A 25,166-nucleotide genomic window follows, 5' to 3' on the forward strand; every position below is an offset into this window, starting at 1 on the left:
CCCTCTCAAGAACAGCAAACTCTGTTAAAGCTGCAGCTCTAACAGGACAGCTAAGAACACCGTTAAGAGAGCAGCCACACAAGGAAAATCCAGTTCACAGCTGCTCGCTTTTAACAGATGTGTGCGTATCCGTAAGGAGCAGAAGCTTTAGTTGAAAAAGCTCGCCATCCCTGCTTGCACCTCGCTCTCAAAGCCTATATTTGGTATCGCAGACGTACCCGAGGAGAATGAGTGTTTTAAAGGCAGGCAGAGAGGATGCCACGAAGGCTGACCACCCCCCCTCGGTGCCGGGGACCCTGCCCGGCCAGGCTGCGGAGCACCAGCGCACCCCGCCGAAGCGGCCGCGGCCGGGGGGGCGCAGGCATGTGGTGCCACCGGCTATGCGGCGACAGGCGATGGGGCTGCAGCCACCGCCGGCGGGATAAAGCACCGCAGAGGGCCCGGGCCGCGGGGGGAAGGCTGCGACCCGCCCTGCAAGGGCACGGCCAGCGCAGGGCCCGGGCATGGCGCAGCCCCTCCGGGGCGGGCCCCTCCCCGGGGATACCCCGCTGCCCGGAGCCCGCCGGGGGTGCGGGCGCCCACCGACCCGGCCCTGGGGCCCCCCTCTCTTGAATTTTTACCTTCATCTTCGAGCTCTAGTTTCTCCAGCATCCCTTCGGAGGCGGCCGGGAGCTGAGAGGGAGCCGGAGCCGCTGCCGCCGCCTGCGGGAGGGAAGAAAGGAGAAGGAGATGAGCATCCAGGCACGGACTCACCGGCCCCGCGGCGGCATCGGAGCAGCCCGGCGCGGCGGCGGGGAGCGGCGGCGCTGAGGGGGCGGCTGGCGCGGTTCCCGCCGAGCGCGCAGGGCAGGGAAGGCGGGACGGCGCTGAGGCCGGACGGCGGCGGCGGTGGCTGCCCCTCGGCCTCCCAACGCACGCTCGGCTCGGTGTGCGCTGCCTCTTCCACACACACCGCACACACTGAGGGGGGAGGAACCAGGACTCGCCCTTCCTCCCCCCTTCGCGGCGGCGGCGGCTGCGCCCAGCCCATTAACCCTGCGGGCCCCGGGCTCGCCGCGGCCGTGCCTCCTGCAGGCGCCGCCTCAGCCCGTCACGGAGGGAGCGGCCGCTGGCAGCCCTCGGGCGCACGGGGAGGCCGGACCGCCTTCCGCAGGACAGCGCTTCCCGCCACACCTCGCCGCCGCCTCTCCCCCGCCCCCCCCCCTCCAGTGGAGAGATTGGTACGTTCCATTTTGCTGCAGTCAAGCCCGTTGGTCAGCAGCGGGAGGAGAAGGTAACTACCACTTCCGCGTGCAAAAGGGAGAGGGAGGAGGGAGAGGTTTATTGCCCCAGGAGCGCTGCCACGCCAACCGCCTTTCGCAGCCCACACTGCGGGCTCGGCTGTTGGCCTGGCCGCCTTGGATTTGAGCGGCGCAAGAGGAGGCGGAGTGGAGGAGATTCCTCTGCTCCTCCTGCGAGATGGGGTTGGTATGGCCCCGCGCGTTCACCTGCAAGGCAGCGGCGGGGAAGCCGACAGTTCCACTCCCCCCCGCGGGGGGGGGGATGATGGTGTTGATGGGGGTTTCCCCTGTGTGTGACAGGGAGCTCCCGCACTGGGCCGAGCCGCTCTCCCGGGGTAGCCGCTCTGGGAACGACGCGCTCGCTTTCATTTAAACGTTCCAGAAGTTCCAATTCAAGATTAGCCCGAATGTCGGCCTCTTCCGAGCAAGTCGCGGTTTATCCAAGCTGTGGCAAACCCCCGGAGCAGCCCCTGAGGAGGGGAGGCGGCCCTGCGGGCGGGGCGCCCGCGGCCTGACGTGCCTAACCTCAGCCAGGAGTGAGGGTAGACGCGACCCAGGGATCATTAAACGAAATTCTAATTGACATTGTGCACCAGATCAGACTAGATGATCCCACTTTAAAAATAGCTCTTGAGGAACCGAAAAAAAAATTAAAATAACTGCCCCTCCCGCCCGCCCGCCCTTGCTGTCACTACAGTGCTGTCACTACAGGCTGTATTTCGGAGCTGTTCTCAACTGCTGTGTGTGTGAGGTGGTGTAACACCCTGAGCTTGCCCTCAGGGACCTGAGCACTTAATGCTTACAGCCCAAACCACTTGCTGTTACCAGTGTCTGAAGGATGGAGTTTACACCATGGGAGATTTCTGCATACCAAGAACGGGATTTATTGCACCCAGCTTTACAAGTTGGCTTCTGAGCTTTTAACCAGCGCTTTTTAACCAGCCTACAGCAGAATCAATGGAAATAAGGGGATGGCTGAAATAGATATATCATTTAGATTTATTTAGACACCGAGATGTGGTAAGCTATAGCTAGGATTCCTTAACTATAATGAATAGGTCCCCACAGACTGTTTAGGAAGCCCAGCAGGACATGGAAGCTGTAGAGGTGAATAAACAGATTATTTCTTTGGCAATGGCAATAGATCTTGTGGGCAGCCACGTGTGCATGGTGCTCCAAAGGAGTCACAGGAGCCATTAGAGAACATTTAAAATCTATTGGTCCCTAAGGAGAGGCTCAAGCTTCAAAAGTTTAGCGAGTCCTTCAAGGAAGGAGGGTTGAAAGGATGTAGGATAGCACAGTAATGCACATATGACATAGGAAAGTATGAAAGATAATTAGAATTAAAGCTATAATGGGAGGAGAGAGCCAAAAATAATGAGAAAGTAGAAAGCTGTCATTTCTCAAGAAGTTTCAATTGAGGAAGCCAGCTCCTGGTTTCAGCTTCTTTTTCCCAAGGTGCCACTTTCTAGGGACACTTTTAAGGATAGACAAAGAAGTTAACAATACCCAGTGCTTCTCTACTATAAAGATCCTTTGGAATGAAAATCCTAAAATATTTCATTCCTAGTTGTATTTTTAAAAGACTTCTCGGATTTCAGTAAATACTCTGACCAGTTGCAGAACATGCCAAAGCAGTTCATATTAATTTATAATGTTTTCAGCTTACTAATTAAAATGCTTTAGAAGTTTTTAATTATCTCTGGGAGCTATCTTTAAAAGCTCTAAATATTTTATCTTCCTTATCATGTACCTTGATATTGATAAGAGTTTTTAACCTCTTTTGCTGACCAAAATAAAAGAAGAATAAGGTGACATACCTGGTTGGAAATAACTGCCATGATTTTCTTTCTTCTTTTAAAACAAGTATTTACTCCCCATAATTATCTAGTATTTATCTCCCCATAATTATCAGCCATGAGGAAATACAACTCCAAGGCTGGACATAGCTGGAAGTGACACTGAGTCTTCCAAGGTGCACATTGCATTTCACCTGCTACAAAACATGGATACGCTTATAAGAGGTCAGTTAAGCCCGTTTCATGCAAGAAGCTACACTGCACTGTGAACCTCAGAGCTTCCTGCAAGATCAGGGTTTTACAGTGGCAGAATCCATGTCCAAACCAAGAGTACTATGAGAAACTCAAGATAATTATCAAGGCGGTAATTTAATCTATAACAGAGATTTGTAATGGAAACATAGCTATGTTGTAACATCCACACTGCTTAACTGAAGGCTGGGACTCCATCCTTCGCTCTGCCTGCAGTCTCACAATTTGTTTAAACCAATTTTGGAACAAGCTGCTGATCATGGCATTCATTTTGCTCCTCACTTTGCATTCTAGCTCCTTTTGGCTTGTAGGCAACAGTGAGTCAGAACAGGAAACTGATGCAGCTGAAAACCAAAGGGACTAAAAAAAAGACTGTATTTTATCCAGATCAGTTCCTGATCCAGCTCACTGTGCAGCTGTATCAGCTAGCACTGGCACAAGGGGACAAGGGCAGGAAGGACAGTGGGACTACACCTTCTGGAAACAACCCACTCTTAAATCAGCTTAAATCAATGGTGAAAACACCATCTTGTTCATTGTGACCTACTACAGCATTAGACAAATTAGCAGGCATTTTTAACAGTCTTAGGTATTATGTCTCTCTACAAACTCTGCCTGTCATTTTACAAAAGGATTACTGGTTACAGACAGGGAAAAGATCTCTCATTCAAAGGACCTATAATTCCCACCAAGATGTTATTATATATTGTAACATTTCAATACCTGTTTATTGTGACTGTTTGTTCTACTGTTTCTATTAACTATAACCAAGGGATTTGTCTATATTACGGTTTAAAAGTTTGCTATCACAGTGCATTGGGTAATCCATTTTAACTGTTTGAGATCCCCGATGTGACAAGATGTATATACTTTGTATACTAAATACGGCTAAGCAAAATTAATTTTGTATATTAAAGTTCAGAAGATAAATATATTCAAAACCAAAACTGCCTGAATACATTTCTTCTTTGCCAGGTTTCAGTTCAGTTTTGACAGGGGCATTACTTATGCCAAAACCCACGGAGCTACAACGTAATGCTGATACAGAAGCTTAATACAGTAGTGCCAGCAATCTTCGTAGAGCCAAAGTAAAACAACCCAAGGTTGATAAAACAGCAAAAGTTATAAAAAGGTGGATGTAAACAAAAGAGGTTTTAAGACTTCTGGGAAGGCTGGAACATCAATTTTAATAACTTCTTACTTTGCCTGTTTTCTTTAGCTGTCTAGGGTAAAGGGAATGACTAATACTCTGTAGAAGCAAAATCAGTTCTGTAAATTATACATGCACTTATAATGAATATGTTAAAACCTATCTGATAATCTAGGAGTCCTTTTGGTCCTATGTCCTCTTGAACAAATCCCATTATTTTTGTAAGAACACACCAAGTATTTAAACTGTAGGGACAGTTCAGGGATGTGAACAGCAATTAACACCAGCAAAAGATTGATGTAGTTTCCTGCCATCCTGCCTCCCTGAATTAGGAGGAATGCGTTCATTGGGATGGGGACCTATCCATGGCAGTCATCAGACCAGCTGCGTCCAAGTGCTTTGAGTGACACCTGCTGTGTAGCTTTTCATATTGAACAAGTTACCCTAAGCTGCTGCTTCTGCAGCCAGTGGAGAAACGAACGTTTCTAGGACATCATTCACATGGCCTGTTTGAGACAACTACTTGGGATAAAAGGATTCGCAGTCACTGTACCGACTGGATCTCTAGATCTCCATTTGGTCAGGTTCATTCTGCTTAGCATATCTATCTGTAAGGGAAGGTGGGGGAGCGAGCCAAGAAACTATAAACCACTCCATGTTAACGTTGATTCCAAGATGGATAAGAGAACAAATACACCCATTTTAATTAGTCAGAGGAAAGAAAGATCATCAGTAACAGCCAGCGTGTACAAACAATGCCGAGCCAATCTCAGACACTTGAATTACAGGCTGGAAGTCTTGCGGTAAGCAGATGCAGCACAAGTTAACAGGACTTTTGACACTACCTTGTATGACACTCACGAAGCCAGCCAGATAGTCTAGATGAAATGACTGCTAAAGGTCACAAGAATATTCACAAGGAAGGTAGTAAGATTTCTTTATCTAACTGGTGGGGTTTAAGAGAGGGTTCCAGAGAGGTCTGTGTTCTATCTAATATCATTCAGTGTTTTCACTGATGACTTGATGAGGGAATAATGAATAACCCGATCGCATTTTCAAATGACTCAATGGTAAAAGACACTGCTTTTTTAGGGATAGCCTTAGAACTTAAAATAATCTTGAGAATTGCTGCAGTGCTTTGAAAAACAGAATGCACTTTGATATGGGTAAGTAGAGCACATTACACAATAATCAAATGCAAAAATAAAACAGGAAGGGATTGGCTTGCAGCAGTCTTGCAAGGAAAAGACTGAGAATGAAACTAAATGTCAGACAGCAATGTCAGATTCGTGGAAAAAAAAAATCACACTATCGACAAAGGTGTTACAGGTAAGACATGAAGAATCTGTCCCACACATTCCCAACTTAGATGCCAGCCGGGATCCTGCATTCAGTTTTGGGCATTGGATTTGAGAATGAATCAAGAGAGTCCAAAGAAAAGCAACAACGATACGGGATTTCAGAAAACATGACCTATAAAGGACTTGAAAACCTCCCAGTTTCTTACTGGGGGAGGGGGGGAAGACTGAAGGAAAATATTTAACAGTCTCCAAATATAATGTGTGTTTGCAGGAAGAAAAGTGATAAACTGTCTCCTGGGTTGACTGGCTATGGATAAGAAATCACCTACTTAGCCTTCAGCAATGAAGTCTTAGACTGGACTTTGGGAGAACTTTCTGAACGCAACAACAGTGAAGCACCAGCACGCTTTGCTGAAAAAAACTGTAAAATCTGTCACAGGAGGTTTTTAGCAACAGGTTACAATAAAAATCAGTTCGGAATTATTTACATATAGTTGATCGTGCTGTGGGGGAAAATGAATTTTTAATGTCTTTTCCAGACTTACTTTCTTTTGTTTCTATTTTTGTCCAATCTTTAGAAAAATACATTTAGTCTTAGTATGATAATTCAATGAGAACTCTTTATATATTTATAAACTTTATAGCCCGTTTACTAACAATCTATATACAAATGTAAATTTGCATTGTCCCCCCAACAAGTAACCTTCATTCTAATTTAGAAAAAATCTAAAGCAAATATTGTTTGAGTAATAATAAAGCTTACATATTAGTCTTTGATGACTGGGTAGGAATAGAAAGAACAACCTAAAGAAAAAGAAACGCGGCTGCAAATCACAAGTCTATGTGGAACAGGCTTATTCAAGCATTGCAACAAAAACGTTACCTGTGCTTTATTTAGAAATAGGCATTTCCAGGTAATTTCAAGGCTGCCTTTCTCAAAGCTTTTCCTGACTTTTCTACTCCTCCTTTCATTCTGATCAATGAAGGCTTAACACCGATATGCTCGGGGTGCCACCTGCAAGCTCAGTTCAGCAGTAAAACTGAATGCCCTTCGAAATACTTTAGGAAAAAAAAAAAGCTACATACCTTATAAAACCTAATGGATTGAAGAGCAACAAGAAGGAATTCCCATCTAAATGCAAATCAAGGCAAACCCATTTTGAATGCAAGAGTAAATGACAAATGGTAATTTTCCCACCATTTGCTAGTGCTCCTTACTACAATTACAGTTCTGTACAACTCAAGTAGTTAACAGCTCTTCCCCTGATGAGCTGTCAATGGACAACTTAGAATTTTTCCAAATGTATGTCATAGATATGCTTATTCTGTTGCAATCTGTGCAAAATTAATTTAAAACACTTGCTGCTTATTTTTGGTTTAATTTAGTCTGGTTCATGAAGTGGAAAAAGAAGTTAACAGGAAAAAAAGCTTTCATCTGTTGGTTAAACTGTAAATGAAACTCCTACTTGTTTTCTGCTAGAGTGTGATAACGGATACCAGTGGCTTACGACAGCTGAGAACACTAGAATCAGTGAGGCTTAGGATTCCATCGTGGATCCCTCCTGTATTTAAAAACGCTAACCGCACAGCAAAAAGGCTGACTGTGGGGTCGCAGGTGGCTAGAGAACACGGTTAGTCCCAGTGGAGAGCGCTGGGCCTGGTTCTGCTACAAAGTCCTCCTTACCTCGAAAAGCTTGGAGTGAACACAGCAGCTGTGCAGGAATTGTAGTTGCTACCTTTTATTCTAAGGACCCTCTGTTCCAGCACCAAACAAACTAGTAAGGAAGGGGATGCCTCACACAAAAATACTGGATTCAAGCTTTTTCTTCCTGTACCTGGAAAGGATGCAAGAAAATCTGCTCTAGTCTTAAAAAGGCTTTTGAAATATTAAATGCTATAATCATATCAGTGCGTAGCATGTATAAACCAAGGTGGTGACAACTCAGAGATTACAATTTGTTTTGAACACAGTAACCAAATCCCGTAACAAAACCTGGCACTGAAAATGCACCCCGTATTGGCACTGTATGTTCCCCACTGGATCCTTACTGGTGTCAGTTCAGTGCTCTGTCCCTGATCTGCAAGGCCCTCAAAGAACTAGAGACAGAACCATCCGGCAGCAGGTATGAAAGTGATGGAGCAAGTGTATATATATCTCTATATATCTGTTTCTAATACTGTATGGTGAGGTTGAAGATGGCTCTAATGATTTAATTTTAAAACACCTTGAACAGAGTTTGCCATCAGATAAGAACTCTACCTTGAAAGGATTTTTTTTCTTCATCCCAACATCATCAGAGTATGACTCACCCAGAGGTCCTAAGCAGGAGTCTTTTGACATGGAATACAGAACAATTATATATTGCATTTTTAAACTAGTAACTAGCCTCCCACTGCAGGTATCCTCCCCACAGAACAGTAGCTATAATATTAATTACTTTACAGAGTTAATTAGTGATAAGCAGTCACAGTTGCGGATCTTTAGTAGGTTAAATGGGTAACATAAATGGAACAATAATGAAATTTAGCCAAATCTTTAAAAAAAAACCCAACATAAAAGGAATAGAGGAGTTCATTCAGCACTAGGAAAGATGATGAAACAGACAACTTGCATTTCTACTAAATCTTCACTGCAATTATGGTTCTGAGTGTTGAAATCTGTTTACCCTGAAGACATGTGAACTGAATGTGCAGACTGACTTCAGATTTTTAGCAGAGAGCCTTTCCTAAATATTTCTGTATGGAAATGAACTTGCAGTTTAATCCCGGTGAGTTCTGTCACTGACTTAATTGAGAGACAGGATGGATTTATAAAACTTCCTTTGACCTAACACCAGAAACAAAGAACCTATCTTATGCACAGTGTCCTGCAGCACCTCGCCTTGAGGAAAAAAAAAAAAAAGGTACCAATGACAGAAGAGTAAAGCACTTCTAAAAAATAAACTTCAAGGGAAGTAAAAGACCAAGGAATAGTCTAGATCCCCAGCTAAATTCTTACAGGGAAGTCAAGGCAGAGTGGAGAAGAGGCAGGATTTGTTTATAAAACCTCTAATCTCTAGTTGTGTGTCCAATCCTGTATCACTGTGCAACTCAGATAAGGCAGAGCTCTGAGTCTCGTCATTAATTAGCCTTTGTGGCGCATATTCATTCCTCAGATTACTCATGCAGAATATAGGTGGGGTCTGCATCAGTAGTATCAGCATATATTATTAATCAAACAGCCCAACAATTTAAATTCTGTCCTTTTGAACACAAAGTTCAAAAAAGTTAAGTACGTGTGATGAACTAACCTGAGTTTATTAAGAACACTGATGTTACAAGCACACTACCTGATTCTGCAAACACGGGGATGCCACTTGGTTTTAATCTATTCCAGAGTTTTTAAGTGTTCTTGTCTTAAATGTTTTTTATCATATATGCTTGAAAAGATGTACTTCAGCTGTTTTCACACATATGCTTGAGTGCTCCTTAGTGTCTTTGAAATAGGACCTACCTCTTACCACGCTGAGGGGCACAGTTAAGGGCAAGGGGAAATTATTGCTGGAGAGAGCCGCAGTAATCAGGTAATAAGCAGGATTACAGGAGATACTTTGTTGTGACAAATGTACATTAAAACAAACAAACAAACAAAGAACAGATTAAGATAATATTAATGGTAAAAAAACAGGTAAGCATCCGCTAATTTGAAGTGAATGGAAAAGAAGAGCAAGCGTGAGCCCACATTTACGTGGGTCTTAATTCACTGGCATTGAATACAGGATTATTTGTGTTAGTTAAAGTTATGCACTTACTTAAGTACTTTAGTTGGATTGAGGCCAGAGTACCGATGAGTAATCTGCAGAACAGAGGCCACTGAGAATAACAAATCAAAAAAAAATACTCAGAGCCAAATCTGATTGAAACAAACACATTTACTATACACCATTTCACTTTCTTCATCTTAATATTTCGAAGCCTTGGTCACGGATAGTGACTTCACTGTGCAAACACTTACTACACCAGCTTTCAATTATGACATATTTTAAACTTAAAATTAAATACCTTTTCACTAACAAAGCCTGAAGTCAATTGGTATCACATTTCAAGTGTGAGTAAACTACACAAAATTCTAGTAACCTATTACTAGCCTATAACTAAACTCTAATTTTCATGATCATCGGTAATTTTGAAAGGCTGGAAGCATATCTATTGAGCCTAGATGTTAGCAGGATGATGCAGGTCAGCATTACAGGGGTGATTTACCAAAAAATAGAGACAACCTTCAGCTCAGAGCTTAATCACCCACAATCTCAACAAAATTTCTTCAAGTAATTTACACAGACGTGGACTGAACAAATAATTCGCTCAGTGGCACAAGCTGTGCTAAGAAGCAGGTAACTGCAGGCTAAACATGGAATAAATGAGCTGTGTCATAGGTGGCCACTTTCTGCAGAGTTTATCGTGACTGAGGATCTCAACAGGACTCCTGAAGGAGTGTTTTAAAGCTATCTCAAAGAGGCAGGCAAAGACAACGAAGTGTTTTTCAGTGCAGTTCTAGGAGGACTTTAAACATCTAAGAAGGACTTCCTCATAGCACTCGGGGCTTGTGTGTTTGCATTAGATTTCAAGTCCACCCCACAGCTGACAACTCTAGGCATGAGCACCATCAGTGGCTCCACTAAAGCTTGTGGAGTCTGTTATTTCAGAGCTGCTACTATTATGCGTAGACAAACCAATACATTAATAAACTTCCTTCAACACAGAGCCTATGGTTGACCTGTAATCTCTGAATAAATTCATTTTTGACAAAAAGCTGGTTTTCAGATAGCACTGAATCTTGAGGAAGCTAACCCTCGTCCCGAATTATTTCCAGGTCTACTACTGATCACTTCAGGCCTAATTTTTGTGCACTGCTTCTTTTTTATTGTTACGCACAAAAGAAATCTGCAATGACAGCAACATGCCATGGATATCTTCCTTCTGTCATGCATGCTTTCCCTTTTGAAAGCCTCTTAACTATATCCTTCCATCATTTCAGGTATGCTGCAGGTGAAAGCAGGTCATCCTCTGTACTGGTTCTGTGTTTGACACTGTCTGGGAAGGACCAAAGCAAGGGCTGTGCTAAGCAAGAAGCATATCAAGTATCTGAGCTAAATGTTTTATGACTACAAACAATACCGTAAAGAGACATGGAAATACTGGGAAGGTTTTTCCCTGTATACCAGGAACTAGAATTAAAAAAATCCCTGAAATTAGTTCCACGCTAAGGACCAGGGATACACCTCCAGGAAGCCCGCCACCTTGCTCTTGCTACTGCTGACCTTGTGGAGATGCGGATACTCACGGGCAGTGGATGCTTATAGTGTGGATATGGCAAACACTGGGTGCACAAACACGTAAGCTTAGATGCAAATTTAGTCTGTAGTTAAATGTCCACAAAGAGCTGAAATTGTTTCTTAACATGCCTCCCTAGGGCTTGGAAGAGCAGCCTACTTATACAGTGGTCTTTTCTGTAAATCTTGATACCCTCTGAAAACATGATGGTTTCCTACACACAGTTACAGTCTGTAAGTGTAAAACCCTGTTGCTACAACAAGTACAACACATGCTATCTATGGTTAACTTATCTTAAGTCACTTGCAGCTCTTGTTCAAAAATATCTGACTTCTGTAGAACTTTTTAATGTATTTATCATCATAACATCTCTTTGACTTGAAGGAGTGTAACCCAGTTGTTTTTTTTACAGATGGGAAACTGAGGCACTGGGAGACCAAGTGACTTAGAGCTGCACAAGTGATCTCTGACAGGGCAGATAGTTTAGTCAGGTAGCCAGCTCGCTCTGATCTCCAAAGCATCCCCAGCTACTGGCACTATATTTTCATTCTTTTAAAACTCTTGTTTTCCTTACTGACTCTGCAACAGAAACGCTGTTGAATTCCAAGATTTCTTCTCTAAAACAGCAACATCCAAATGCTTTGGACCATGAGAAAAAGAAGGAAGGCTAAGGAAGGCATCCTTTTCTTCAAAATGTAACCTCTGTACCCGTAAGATCTTGGATGATGGAAGAAACTACTTGGTGACCAGTTTGTGTTGTGTCCTTTTGTACCATAGCCATGCTCGGTGGCATCTTGTTGCCTTTTTCTGAAGACATATTCCAGGAAAGAAAGTTGTGCACTTTCCATGGAAACTCTTCCTTGCAGTGCTTCCTAAGAAATCAGCTTTGACAGCATCCTGCCCCTGCGTGCAACAGGTCTGTTGGGATGTACTCGTGCACGGTCATTATCAGCGTGCTTAAGGGAAAGGGGTAGGAGAGGAATTTGTTGTCTTCTTCCAGAAGTCATGTGTTCGTCAATAGCTGTTTGCATTTCTGTAAGGAGCTGGATCCTGACCTAGTACACACCACAAATGTTTCCAAGTAAATACAATCCCAACAGCCAAAGCCTGAAAGGCCAAACACACAACAGCAGGCAGATAGGGATCTTGCAGCTGCTGCTCTCCCTGCCACTCAGTGATTAGCTATTTTCCATTGTCACCAGGAACTCTCTTCTCTTCTGCTGCCCAAGCTCTTTCCCTTGCTTAGTCTTTTCTGAACCTTTAATGTTTTCCCCAACTCTTATTTTTTTTCCATCCTCTGTCTGTCCATCAGCTTCCTTTCTCATCTTCAGCACTTGTGCTAGTCATTTGTGTTTTAATAGAATAACATTGTACAAAGACCCCGATCCAGCAGTGGCTTAGCATGCACATCGCTTTAAGTGCTCTAGTACTGTTGAGTCCAACGGGGCTACCAAAATGCTTAAAATTAACCACACATTAAGTGCTTTCCTGGATCGAGGCCATCATCACATTGACATTCACCAAAACAAAACAGCACCTGAGATTCAGCAACATAAATACATAGCAACCCCAACCAAACACAGTGCTGTAACCTTCAGGTTACCCTTCTCCAGTGCCTTCTGTCATTGCTAGCTATGTTATGGCTAAACTTCAAATCTGTTCTGCAAGCGTATGCCAGAAGTAGTGCTTAGGAGCAATCCTGTTTAAGCCAATGCTTTCTTACCGTTTTAGAATCTGCTTGCCCTGTTTTGCTAGATCAGGCTCTTGGACAATACGGTCCTCAGGGCAAGAATCACGTTTATTTTTTCTACTTGAATCATATGTGCTCATGTACCACAAAATAGCAGTTAGTAACTTTTTGTTCCGAGGTACGAGGAAGAAGACTGTCTACATACTGTGGATGCCCTGGCTCATGCAATTCTAAGTGAAAAAGTATGATAGATAAAAATTTTGAAAGTCTAAGGTATTAACCTTATCACTGGCAATTTACTGTAACCTTACACATGAAGAAAGACTGAATTAGAACCTCCCTTCTCGAATTTTGCCCCCTCCCCTTCTTTTGCTGATATTCTACCTTTTCTCTTTTAGTCTCTGTTGATTACTTGACCGGTTTACACTTCAGCTTATAAGCCCCATATGGTAGAAGCCTTGCCCTTTGTTAATCATAAAATAAGATTATGCACACCTTGGGCACGGTACAAATCATTACTGTCCTCCTACAAATGTCTTCCACATGGCCCCGCCCTCAGTTCCAGCTAAGAGCGCTGTTGTGAACAAGCTCAAAGAATAAATATTTTGCATTCATTTCACCAGCACAATGGAAACATTTTTCTAAGCTGCTGCCAAGATGGTATCTAGTCCTCTTCTGAGTCAGCAGCCCATGCAGCTGACTTTCAAATGGCCCAACTTGCTTGATTGTAATCTTAAAAGAAGAAAACACAGATGCAAGCTGTATTTTTAAGAGCTGTATAGATTTCCTCACGCACAAGCAGGTAGTGACACTATAAAATACGAAAGCTGGGGGGAAGAAGCCATACAGAAGTGAATGTTGTTTGTGACATCCTCTTTATTTTTCCCAGCTTCAACAGTTCATCCAGTCAGAGGAAGGGACTGGAGAATGTTGTGAGGAAGTAACAAAGGAGTATCACTGCTTTATGTTGTCCATATCCTTTTGGTAACGACCAGCTTTTTACATACTTTAAAGCTCTGTTGGCCATTAAAGACTGTGTATCTAAAAATAAAATATAGACAAAACCAGGCTAAGGGAGATGTAGACGGCAAGGAATTCATAGCATTCCCTTCCATAGGCGCTTTTTGCTTATTCTTAGCTGTATTTTCCCTGTAGTCCAACACACGAGCCGGCATAGTGCAACAGAAAGGTTCAAAACTCTGCGACTTAATCCCTACTGCTTTGTGAATGAACAGCCTAGATGGACACAACGTTTTGTGTTCCAAAATTGCCCAGATATAGCTAGTAAGAAACTGTCAGTGACCCTATATTAACCTGCAACTTTACATTAAATCAGAGAGTATGTATCCAGCTTCTAATTGCTGACAGAGCTTACTGTTACGAAAAGTTCCCATTTTCTAGCAAAATAACAGTGTGCTTGTTAAATTAACAAGTCTGAAAATCAGACATAAATTGTGCCATGAGAAATCAGTTCAATGGGTAAAACCAGGCTGTCAGTCTTAAAGCACCCTCTTAAATCATGTTACTCAAAAGAGATCTATTTATATAGACACGAGGCCAGTTCCTTAGGTTTAGCCTTTTTATACCATGCATAGTGCAGGACTTAGGGTGATAAAAGTAACTTAGCTTTAAGCCACTAACTCTGTCTACAGGATGCTGGGGTCATGATTTTGATACTAATGTGTATCTTAAAAAAGACTCATAGATGCTCTAGTTTTAATTGCCTTAGCTACTTACAGCCTTATGAGAGCTGTCAAAGCAGCTGGGAATTGAGTGGACTCAGCATTCTGGCTTTTCATCCTTTCCACCCAGCCTTCTCCTTTTGATCCAGGACAAGGAGGAATGGGAATTGTAGGATTCCATGCCCTTAAAATAAATCCTCCACTGAGTAAATCCACAGATAGTTGATTAAATTATCTCTGTGGCTGCAGAAAAAGCCACAAACTGACACAGACACGCATTTCCTTAGGGCAGAAAAAATAATCTTTGTGCAGTACAATTTCTCTGCATCCTAAGATTGATTGCTGTGAATTTGAACACCGCAACCAGAATACAAATACATTAGGAAACCAGTGTTTCAGGAGGTTGTGGCTGGACATTTTTTCTTCTAAACGAAGTAAGTAGCTTTAAAAAAAACAGAAAAATGACCAGTAGAAAATGGATAGCAAGATGTTTGTTGCATATGCTAAATACTAAAAGGGGAAGGCGATACCAAATGTGATGTAAAAGATAAGACTAATAGGGAGAGGGTGAACTGGGAAAACAGAATATTAATTAAATGGGAGCTGTAATTAAAAAGAAGTCGTGTGGTATAGCTGAAGCTTTCTATTTTCTATTGAATGTTCAGTTGCAAGTCAGTTTACTGGTTCATTTGTTCTTCATGTCCTACTGAATCTTACTATAGACTTGCCAACCATATTAAATAATTCTTCTGTGAACCTACATTCAATTCAGTGGAGCTACTGTGATGCTCTGTCAAAGGACACTGAAATCAAATCAGGTGGGCTCAAAAGATTTTCCCATTAATATTGTGTGCAATCATTACATAGTTCATAAAAAAGTTATTCCTTCATTAGGATTGCAACTAGTTAGTTACATGCCAACTGTTGGACAAGTATATAACATTTTTAAATTAAACATACTTTCAGGTGGACAGCAACAGTTCCAGTAAAGAGAAATATTTGAACAATGATAGCTTGTTACAGCCCATAGGATCTATTAGAGAACACTATCATCTCCCCAAAGGAGTGCTGGTATTAAAGCACTTAAAACTAGTCTGGACACACCACCACTGCAAGAGCTTTCTTCACTGGTAAATGACAGCCCTTCTGGCTTTAATTTCTGTGATCAGTTTACTGTGGTGTAAATCAAAGCTGAATCACAGTAATGTCTTGGCACTCTTAATATATTGCCTTAAACCACATGAATGCTGAAATAGGGAGCTCTTGTACATTTGCAGACTGAATTCCTTTTTTTTCCCAGCCTGTGCCTTTTTTTCTTTTTTAAGACAACATCAGAATCAAAGAACGCTTTTCTGTTCTCTTCCTCCGATTGAAACCTCTTTAATCAGCCAGCTAGATGATGGAGCTCTGATGGGTGGCATGGCTTTTTGGAGACAGCCAAACTGAAGGCCCTGCTGCACATACCCCGGCTTCCAGGCTCCTTGCCAGCAGCAGGGTGTGATGTAACAGCCTTTCATGCTGAACAAGTTAACAGCCCTGGGTTTGAGTTTACTACGTTTTGGCTAAGAAACAGCACAAATCGCCTTGCAAGGAAGTGCTACCATTTAACAAGCAGGTAGCTGCAGAAACAGTCTTGTTTCTCTCTCCGTATCTAGGACTGGAAGCGAGTCCCAGCTGTACGTTAACATCTCTCCTCTTCCAGATGCTGCAGCAGCAAAGTTTGTGTAAAATGAATCCAAACCAGACTCTCTCAGTCCCTCCTGTGTGCTATATCTGCAGTTTTAACAGGACTGGCTCACACAAAGGAGTAAGTCTCAGACTACCTTCTGGCTGAGATCCCTCTTTTTAAGAACATTCTGGGAAATTTCTTGGCTCAGAAGTTATTTGGAGAGCAGTGGGTAACTACACAATCACAGGGAAAGGACCATTTGAAACCATGTTTTGCCATTGTCACTTCTGAGCAGAGGAAGCCCCAACCCTGTTTTTCACCAGAACAGAACTCGAAGGCAACTCCTCAGTTTGGAGCTAGCATCTTCTTTCTCTGGCCTGGACTCCTCTCATGCTGGGAAAAGGGAAACCCATAAAGGCCAGCAAATGATGTACCACAAAAAATGCCTGTGTTTGCAGGAGACAGGGAGTACTGCTGTTTTCACAGTATCTTATGCATCAGTGGAAGAAGAAAGGATGAAATGGAAAGGATACAACCACATCAAGCTCAGCATACTACATTCCACTTTAAAATACGGGCAAAGCGGAAACAGGGCAAACATGTTCGTTATTGAATTTGCAACCTCTCTACATTCCTTTCATGGCTAGTAATGTCACATTAGAGAAGAGTTATCATTTACCACTTACTGCCTGAAGGTTACACAGTCCAAACAACACAGGGCCGAAGTACAGAGTCATGAACTGTACTATGAAAAATCAAATTGCTCCTTCTCCATTTAATGCAGCACAAAGTAATCTTTTGGTATAGCTTTGATCTCTTATCAGCTGAATTTCTCATTATAACCTTCTAACTCCACCACTTGGAACACCTCCACACCCAGAAGAAAGCCTGTAAGAGCTGCTGCCACGGTGTGTCACAGGCTCATCACATCTCACTTGGGACATCTAACAGAAGTGCCTCAGTCAGAAATGCAGCACCTGGAGTCACTCCCTTTATAACCAGCGCCAAAGGCTCTCCAGCCCACTGAAGAGCTGATTCATCCCCTGCAAATGCCTCTCGGTATCCCACAGAGGCAACTGGAGCTACTATACTCCCAACTTAAGCGGCTCAGATAGGTTTCTAAAGTTAGGTGGGATAAACGCAGACCGTAGTGGTTATCAGAGACATCCATTTAGCATGCGGTTAATTGCTTAGCTTTGTATACTGTGTTGAGATGATACTCACTGAGGGAGGATCTCCCTCTGTCAGGAGTTGTCTCCCACTTTTTATTCCCCTCACCAAAATTCATAGCTTAAATATCACATCAGAATAGACACTAAGTGCTACTAAAACATGAAAGGTTTAGGGAAATTAAGATTCTTATTCTCTCCTCCATGCCTTCCCTTTGACTGAACAGATTTAACCATTCTGCACCACAGTCTCAGACATACAAAAACCAAGTACACAATTGGCTTCAAATGCAGTTCATTACAAAAATGGGCTAAGATTAGTTCCAGGTCCTGATACGGCACCTTCCTATAGTTATCTGCTGTTCTGTAGGGGTTTTTTTAATAATAATTCTGGGTCTGGGTCCTCTTTGCTACTGCAATATATATAGCAATCATAAAAAATTTGTAATAGTTCTGGGATCTCAGACATTATCATCGTTAGTTAAGCAATGTAATAAGTAAATAAGATTTAAGTTGACAGGGCCCTGTAGATAAGAGTCAGCTTCTTGTTTCAGATGTGAACACAGAAACTTCCCTGTCATTAAACTGATCGTTTAACAGCATGGCCACTATGAAACCATATATCATATAATTTATAGTGTGGTTTTAAGATCATTGGAATTGTTATGCCAAGAAATGGTGATCTAAGTAAACAAGAAATTGAGTTTGCCTTTTACAGATTTGTTTAGGGTATGTGCATTGTGAAAACATGTAATTATTAACACACAGCTCTGGATAAATGAAATGTTTGAAATACAGTACTCAAATCAAGAATGTTGGTCTACTGCCATCATATTTGTAAAGGAATGCTAGGTAAATCATGTACAGGGACTGAAGGACACTACAGTCCTGAGTGAACACCCATCAGCTTCAGATTCACGCCTTTCTGCAGAAACTCAGCCTTTCCTTCCTCTAACAGTTTCTCCTACTGGAAGAGCTCAGCAAATCTCTCTCTCATCTATGTTGAAAATTAAACATCCAGGGCTTTGTTCCTCACAGATCTGTAGCTGCTGACATTTGTTCCCAAGTAAACCAAAAAACCTAATGATTCACTGGCAGCCGTGCACACTCACTGTTCTCAGATAAAAATGAGTACAGAAGGTACAAAACCAAGATAACCAGGCGCTATACATCCTATGTATTTCTGTATCTTCTGAACGGGAGGTAATTGAGTCCAACATACTGAGTTTCCATCCAGACTCTCTCTTGTACATATACACAACCACAACAGTTGATAAGTACTTGCTGAGAATTCTGTTCCTTTATTCTGGCATATTCTGCTTAACTTCATATTGTCTGAATCAGCAAATAACTAAGAACAACACAAACTTTTCAGTCTTTTGGTCAGTGGAATGTGCTAAGATTATGTTGTTCCCTATGTCTATTCTAACAGGTACAATAGACCACTCCGTAGCTGCATAACACAGATAAACTTATTAATTTGAAAATAATATGGCTGATTGACTGAAACCTACCAAAAATACTTTTGTGTCCTACAAGCCTTTGAGTGTCATAATTTATGTATCCCAAGACTACTACTTAGATGAAAAAGCAGACAGTTGGTTGAAGAAAAGTTACTGCTGGACTGCCCCAACTATAAATTCATGTTATTTATTTCATTTTATTTGCTACTTTAATTATTTACTTCTGCATAGCAGCAGAACAGAAAGTCTAGGGAGAGTTTGACTTGCTTAATCTAGAAAAACAAAGGTTGGTTACAGGTACAAAAGGATGTAACAAACAATGAATGAAAATGGCTATTAATCATAAAGGCAAATGATCATAACCTCTCCACAGAAAAAAAAAAAAGGATTAATGAAAATCAGAGACTCCCCAACCATTACAGAAAGGGTCCCCAAAACAGGGCACGTGTTTAACTGGATGTGTGAAGGACTTGGAAGTAGTAAGTGAATGTTGATCCAGTACCTAAACACTTCCAGCATAACAATGGCTGCTGCTACTGTGGAGGTACCTGACACCAGGGCAGAAAGGTTTTGGGATGCTGTGTTAGTGCACTCAGATCCCAAGCAGCTTTCCCATGGGCGAGTGGGAGGAAGCTTCCTGCTTTAAAAAATAACTAAGAACTGGAATGAAACAGAACTTGTAGTCATTCCACAGGGAAACAGACTTCATGGACCTTTATGCCATTTGCAGTTGTACATTTCTAGATACAGTAAATGTCAAAGATTTCATATTCCGAGGGAATAAAAAAACCCAAAAGCTGGGAAAGAGATGCAGGATAGTTAACTGGTGACAGATCACAGTCTGCTAGTTCCATGAGGGAGGGGAACGGTGAATGGAAAGATACAGTTAATGCAAGAAAAATAACACAAAAAAGAAAGAAGGGGCAAAAAAGGCAGAGGAGAAAAGAAAAGGAGCGATGCCTCTGAGGCTCAGGCTGGCCAAAGGAGAGGGGAGGAGGCACAACGTCATGCAGTGCGGATGTTGTGGTGGAGAGTATCAGAGGCTGGAATTCACATGTTGCCAGGAACTGCTGAGGTCATGCATTCCCAGGAGCTGAAGAAACCACTCTTACAAAGACAACTCTACTATGTGGAGGGCTGGATGAATACCCCGGTAGTGCTGCCCTTCTTCCTCTACGCTCAGAGCTGGGGCAGGAGGTGTGATAGCAACTAGTGCCGTTAGTCACCAGCTGTCCCAGTCATCTCAGACTCCAGAGGCAGCAGGCACTCAGGACTCCTGCAGCTCACGCTCTGAATTTCTTTTCAATATGCTCTCCTTGTCTGCTAGCTCTCTCATCAGCTCTCCCTAAGGGAGAGAAAAGACAATCCTACATAAAATATTATCCTTCTCTAAAGCGGCATCTCAGCAGTGTATGTTGGGATCTGTAGCCGTATCAAAACTCACTTGAGAAGCATGCAAAAATGAGTTGCTATTTGGGTAAACCAGAAGAGGAGCTGCCATCTTTGGGTTCCTAGTGCCTTATCAGCTGAACATCGGGCAAGCTGAGACAAGGCTGAAGTAAAGAGTCGACGACATTGTCTCACACTGTGTCCACATTATGGACAGTATGGTTCTAGCCCATTGGTTGCAATACTAGAAACAGTTAACATACAACCCTGTACATTTCCCAGTGGAAAACTGGACACATGCTTTACTTACTGGTTTTGAGGTAGCACAGGGAGCTGGTGTCATGATAGGAGGCTTGGCTGCACTTTGAGATGGAGGCAAAGAAAATCTCTGCCCTGTGTCCGGAGGTGAAGAACAATGAATCCGTGTTTCTAGTCTCTCGGGCTCATGCTTATAGGATTCAAGAGGAAACGTGGGCTGCTTGGTCACTTGTGTTGGGGTGGATGGAGAAGAGGAGAGGCCAGAGGCTGTAAACAAGAATAATTACCAGAGATCAGTTCAGAAGAAAAGCAGACAGAAATCTCAGCTTTACAGTGAACATGTATTTTTTCATCACCTTTCCCCAGACTAAGAGCAGGTACCTCACCTCCTCGTTTATGAAAGGGAATTGCTCCGCCTTGCAGGTAAAACTCTTGTAATCATTCAACTGGGCGAACTGTCTGATCCATTTACAGTGGCAAGGCGAGAGCGCTGGAGGTTCATGTTGTATTAACCTCCTGCCTGATTGCTGATTTCTAAAATGATCCTCGACACTGGCATTACTTTATTGTTATAATTTTAATCCTGTGAGTCTCAGGATTACCTCCAGCTCATGGCAAACAGCTCGAGTTTTAATAGTTGCTTTTTCTTCTTCTTCATTATTTAACAGCCAGCAGCTAGAATAAAATTAGGAGCAGAGGCAAAAAGGAACAGGGCATATTTCCCATGAGCCTCGGTTTGCTTTCTATAAGGCTCTTGGCAATGCCTTTATACAAATTAGAATTGTTTTCAGTGGCCTTTGAGGAGAAAGATTACTCATATATTTTGCTGAAAATCAGTATCAGCAGCAGATCATTTCTCTTGTGAGCATCCTGTTGTTATTTGACACGTGCATCAACCCCAGCTGTATTTTTGGTTACGTTCTTAGGGCAGTTGTGAATTGTGATCAAACAGATCATTTAAGCTATATTTGTTATCCATTTAAGAACCAGCAGACAGCCACAATCAATTATAAAATTCAAGTTACAACATCTGTGTTTCTTGTTATATCTATATGTACGTCAGCAAACAAAGGATGACTCGCTTATGCCAGCATAAATCAGGACAGACTTAAATGGATAAAAAACTATGAGGCTGAACAGAGCAACATATTTTTAAGTTAAGTGGGCTATATGATCTCTGAATTTGGTTCACTTCTTGTACTTCCAGAGATTTGTGCAGATGATCAGTTAGTCCAGACGGGACTAAAGTCCAATGAAAGGGAGCAGATAAGATAGCATTAAATAAGCATAAAACTCCAAGCCATTCAAACAAGTGTTTGAAAACATGGTAATACATCTTTATGTTAAGTCTAGCTCATTTTCTCAGTTTCTCATCTTTCTTCTCATCTTTCAAGGCTCCACAGAGTTTTTTGCACCAAAGTTTTTTTTTCCCTTTCAAAAGCTTGGCATTGGTGGTGCCCGCAGCCTCTACTGGTCCTTCCTTTCAACCCAGGACAAAGTGCGTTAGTACAACTCGCTTTATACTCATTACCTCTCAGTGTCACGTTTTACCTCACAGGCAGCATTTTCAAAGAAAACTTTGTATTGATGGAAACTAAGAATAAAACTCACTAGTCACTAAGATGCTAGACTCAGAAGGCTAGAAATCCAACAACTCAGGGAGGGATCTATTACTTGAAAAAACTATTACTCCTGAAATACCCAGGGAAGAGTTGTGATATCTTATGACTAAAGGAATTCACAAGGAATTTAGGTAACTGTTCTTTAGCTATCATTCTTAATTGAAAATTACTTTCTTTATGGCTTTTACATATGAATAGATTTAACTTTAAAAGAACAGAATCACTCATCAAGAAACCTGCAAAATAATTAGCCTCTAATGTGTTTTATTTGTAGTGGCTTTAGTGGTGCAATGTAATGTATTTATTTCTGTCAGAGAAAATCCTGGAATCAAAGGGTTGAAAAATCAATCAAAGGAATCAAAAAGGACCCCCTACTTAGTCCCTCTCTTCAGTCCTTTTCCAAAATTGCAGCTGCCTTCCGTAACTTCCATTTCATCTCATAAGGAGACCTGCAGCTCTGCCAGTCAAGCAGCAATAGCCACAGGTCCAGTGGAGACTGGGTGTTGTAGGCAGATATAAATGTTGTTTAATGTGACATGCTACGGGGTGAGGCAAGAAGAACAACCCTGGTATTGTGAATGTCCTCAGCTTCTCCTGATTGAGGTGGGACTGGAGAGTGTTACACATCCTAAAGGATTAAAAGGACACCTAACTTGCCTGTTCAATTTTTGCTTACAGAGAAATTGAGATAAACAGTTGTGGGGAAGATGCTCGTCTTCTGTGTTTTTATGGATGTACAAATGTTTCCTGAGCACTCAGGCTGGGGTTTGAGGTAGATGGTAGCTGTAATTGATGCAAATGTAAAACCACTAAAAGGGAGAGAAATGCCATTAGATCTTAAAGTCTTGCTGCTGGGATGCGTTCAGTGTGCACTAATGTATTCAGCAAGTCTGCAAAACCATTTCCAGTATCAGCAAGCTCTGCCAAAAGAACGATTACGAGACTTAAGGAAACCACATATTCACTGTCCTAGCAAGGCTGGCCTGCCAAGTGCAGAGGACATCTATAGGACACAGGAAGGTGTGGATCAAAGGAGACCAAGGAAGTAACATCTCTTACATCCTATGAAAACTATTGCCACCTCAGTATAGATGTGTACCAGCACGGCCAGGACAGACAGCATGGTTTCCATTTTATAAGAACATTCACTGGTGGTGAATCTGCTTTTGGATGCCAGTCTCGCACACTCAGTGTGCTTTTTTTATGGATTAAGAGCATCTGTGACTCCAGCAACTTTACTGGGAGCACTCTGAGTCTTAGAACTGTTTGTTTCAACTAGGCACTTAAAACATAAAGTACTTACCCTGAGGCACACCCTAATACGTCTGAGATTCAATTTTTCTGTGACTCAGTTGCCGCACAGAGGTGGAGGGGAAATTATAATTATTTTTCAGGGCATTTGATTAAATTATGTAATTAATCTTTTCAATCCTCCGTATTTAAAAGCCTACTTCATACCATTATTGTGGTATCTATGTTATTTACATTTGTACAATACTGAGACTGAAGGAATAATCCCATAGGAAATGTTAAATATTTTCATGAATATTAAAACAAAAGACTTTTGGCTGCTGCGATAGAGCTCAACATCCTAAACCCTACAAAGGATTTTATAAAAGCCTGCCACATAAAAGAATGAAAATCTGCAATATATCCCCAGACCAAAATCAGTTCAGGAGTAACAGAACTTTATAATAACTTTAATCCTATTGGACTGCCGTCTAAACAGGCACCACTGGTATAAATACATAGTTATATGTATATGCTGCCCTGTTCTACTACAAAAGAAGTCCATTGGAGAGACAAGACACAGCTGTGTCCCATGGCTGAAAACAGTTCATTTTGGAGAAGGTAGGCATAAAATAATTAAGCAAACTTTCCAACAATTCTAGAATCTTCTATAATGAAGCTGAAAAAATTCAGTATATACATAGGATTTTGGAGAAGAAACAATCTTTGAGATTGGCTGCAAACTACTGGTTCTAGTAAGGAGATGAACTGATACGGCAAGTAATTATCTCATGCTAATGTTTCTTTCATCAGACAATGAAATGCATAATGAAGTGTCGTATATTCATGTTAAGAAACTGAATAGCTCTTCCTTTTTCCATAACATAAAATGAGAATTTTAGATAAAAATGTAAGAGAGAAAAAAGTCTAGCAGATCATTTACTGTGTCACTGGCTAATGCAAGGTTTTGTCCTATATTTTCTATTGAATGCTGCCTCTATCCAGTTTTAAAACAGTCCAGGAGTTTTGCTTTTTATGAATCATCCTGACATTTCCTTTCTGGGGACAAAACGAATGAAAAGAGAGGATAGCTTTGTGGTCTCCATATTGATGAATCATAAGCCCTAGCATTTGCATAATAGAAGATGCATAAGCTAAGAATATTCATAAGACTATGTGAATACATGGTGCAAAACTGCATGAATGTAAAGAAACAACTTTCATATTATAGTGTAACTTTACTCAGAATATGTATGTGAGATCCCAGCAGAACTAAACAGCACTAGTCTTAATTCTGAGCAAAAGGGGGCTACCTCCAGTTGCCTTCCCCCGTGGCACTGCTGGCTCTGGTGGCACGTGGTGATGGCCCAGCATTCTGTCCTGGGCTGCACATCACAGGGTGGACGCAGGAGCCCCGGGAAAGCCCTGCTGTAACAGCGGAGCCCGCAGCTCTGCCTAAGCTCGCATGCAACGCTGGCTGGTACTCGGTTGGTGACAAACATGCAAAACCAATGCTGCTGCCTCCGCTTGTTTCTCTAGGTATTTGCAATTATTTCTTGTAAATAAACCCCTTATTTTGCACAGCATTAAGTTCTCCACCCGCTGACCTGGGCGTTCTGATCCAAACCAGCCCTCTACTGATCCATAACAGGAAAGGATGAAGCACTATGCTCTCATTTGCGTACTCCCAAGGGAAGAAGGGTGGCTGCCCTCCTACATTTCCTACATTCCCCGGGTGACACCCACGATTAGTTCTGCCACCTACATTTCACGCCTGACCTGGCAGGATGCATCTGGCAGTTTCTGGGAGGAAGGATGCTCACAGCCCAGTGATTCCTGCCAAAGCCTCCCTTTTGTGTCAACCCTTTTCCAGAAAGAAAAACAGCTCCTGCCCCCCTG

General features: G+C 42.2%; 1 protein-coding gene across 6 annotated transcripts in view; it reads right to left on the reverse strand.

The window, feature by feature from the left end:
* Positions 1–25,166, reverse strand: part of PRKAG2 (protein kinase AMP-activated non-catalytic subunit gamma 2) — a 223,847-nt gene that overhangs the window by 51,782 nt on the left and 146,899 nt on the right. For all 6 annotated transcript variants that reach the window (XM_055708910.1, XM_055708911.1, XM_055708913.1 and 3 more), the window contains 2 exons: positions 20,468–20,682; positions 621–702 (listed from right to left, as the gene is read on the reverse strand). In XM_055708910.1, coding sequence (XP_055564885.1) covers positions 621–702; positions 20,468–20,682 — 297 coding nt within the window. The remainder of the gene's footprint in view (positions 1–620; positions 703–20,467; positions 20,683–25,166) is intronic.

This window comes from Falco cherrug, chromosome 4 (assembly GCF_023634085.1).
Source record: "Falco cherrug isolate bFalChe1 chromosome 4, bFalChe1.pri, whole genome shotgun sequence".
Lineage (NCBI taxonomy): Eukaryota > Metazoa > Chordata > Aves > Falconiformes > Falconidae > Falco > Falco cherrug.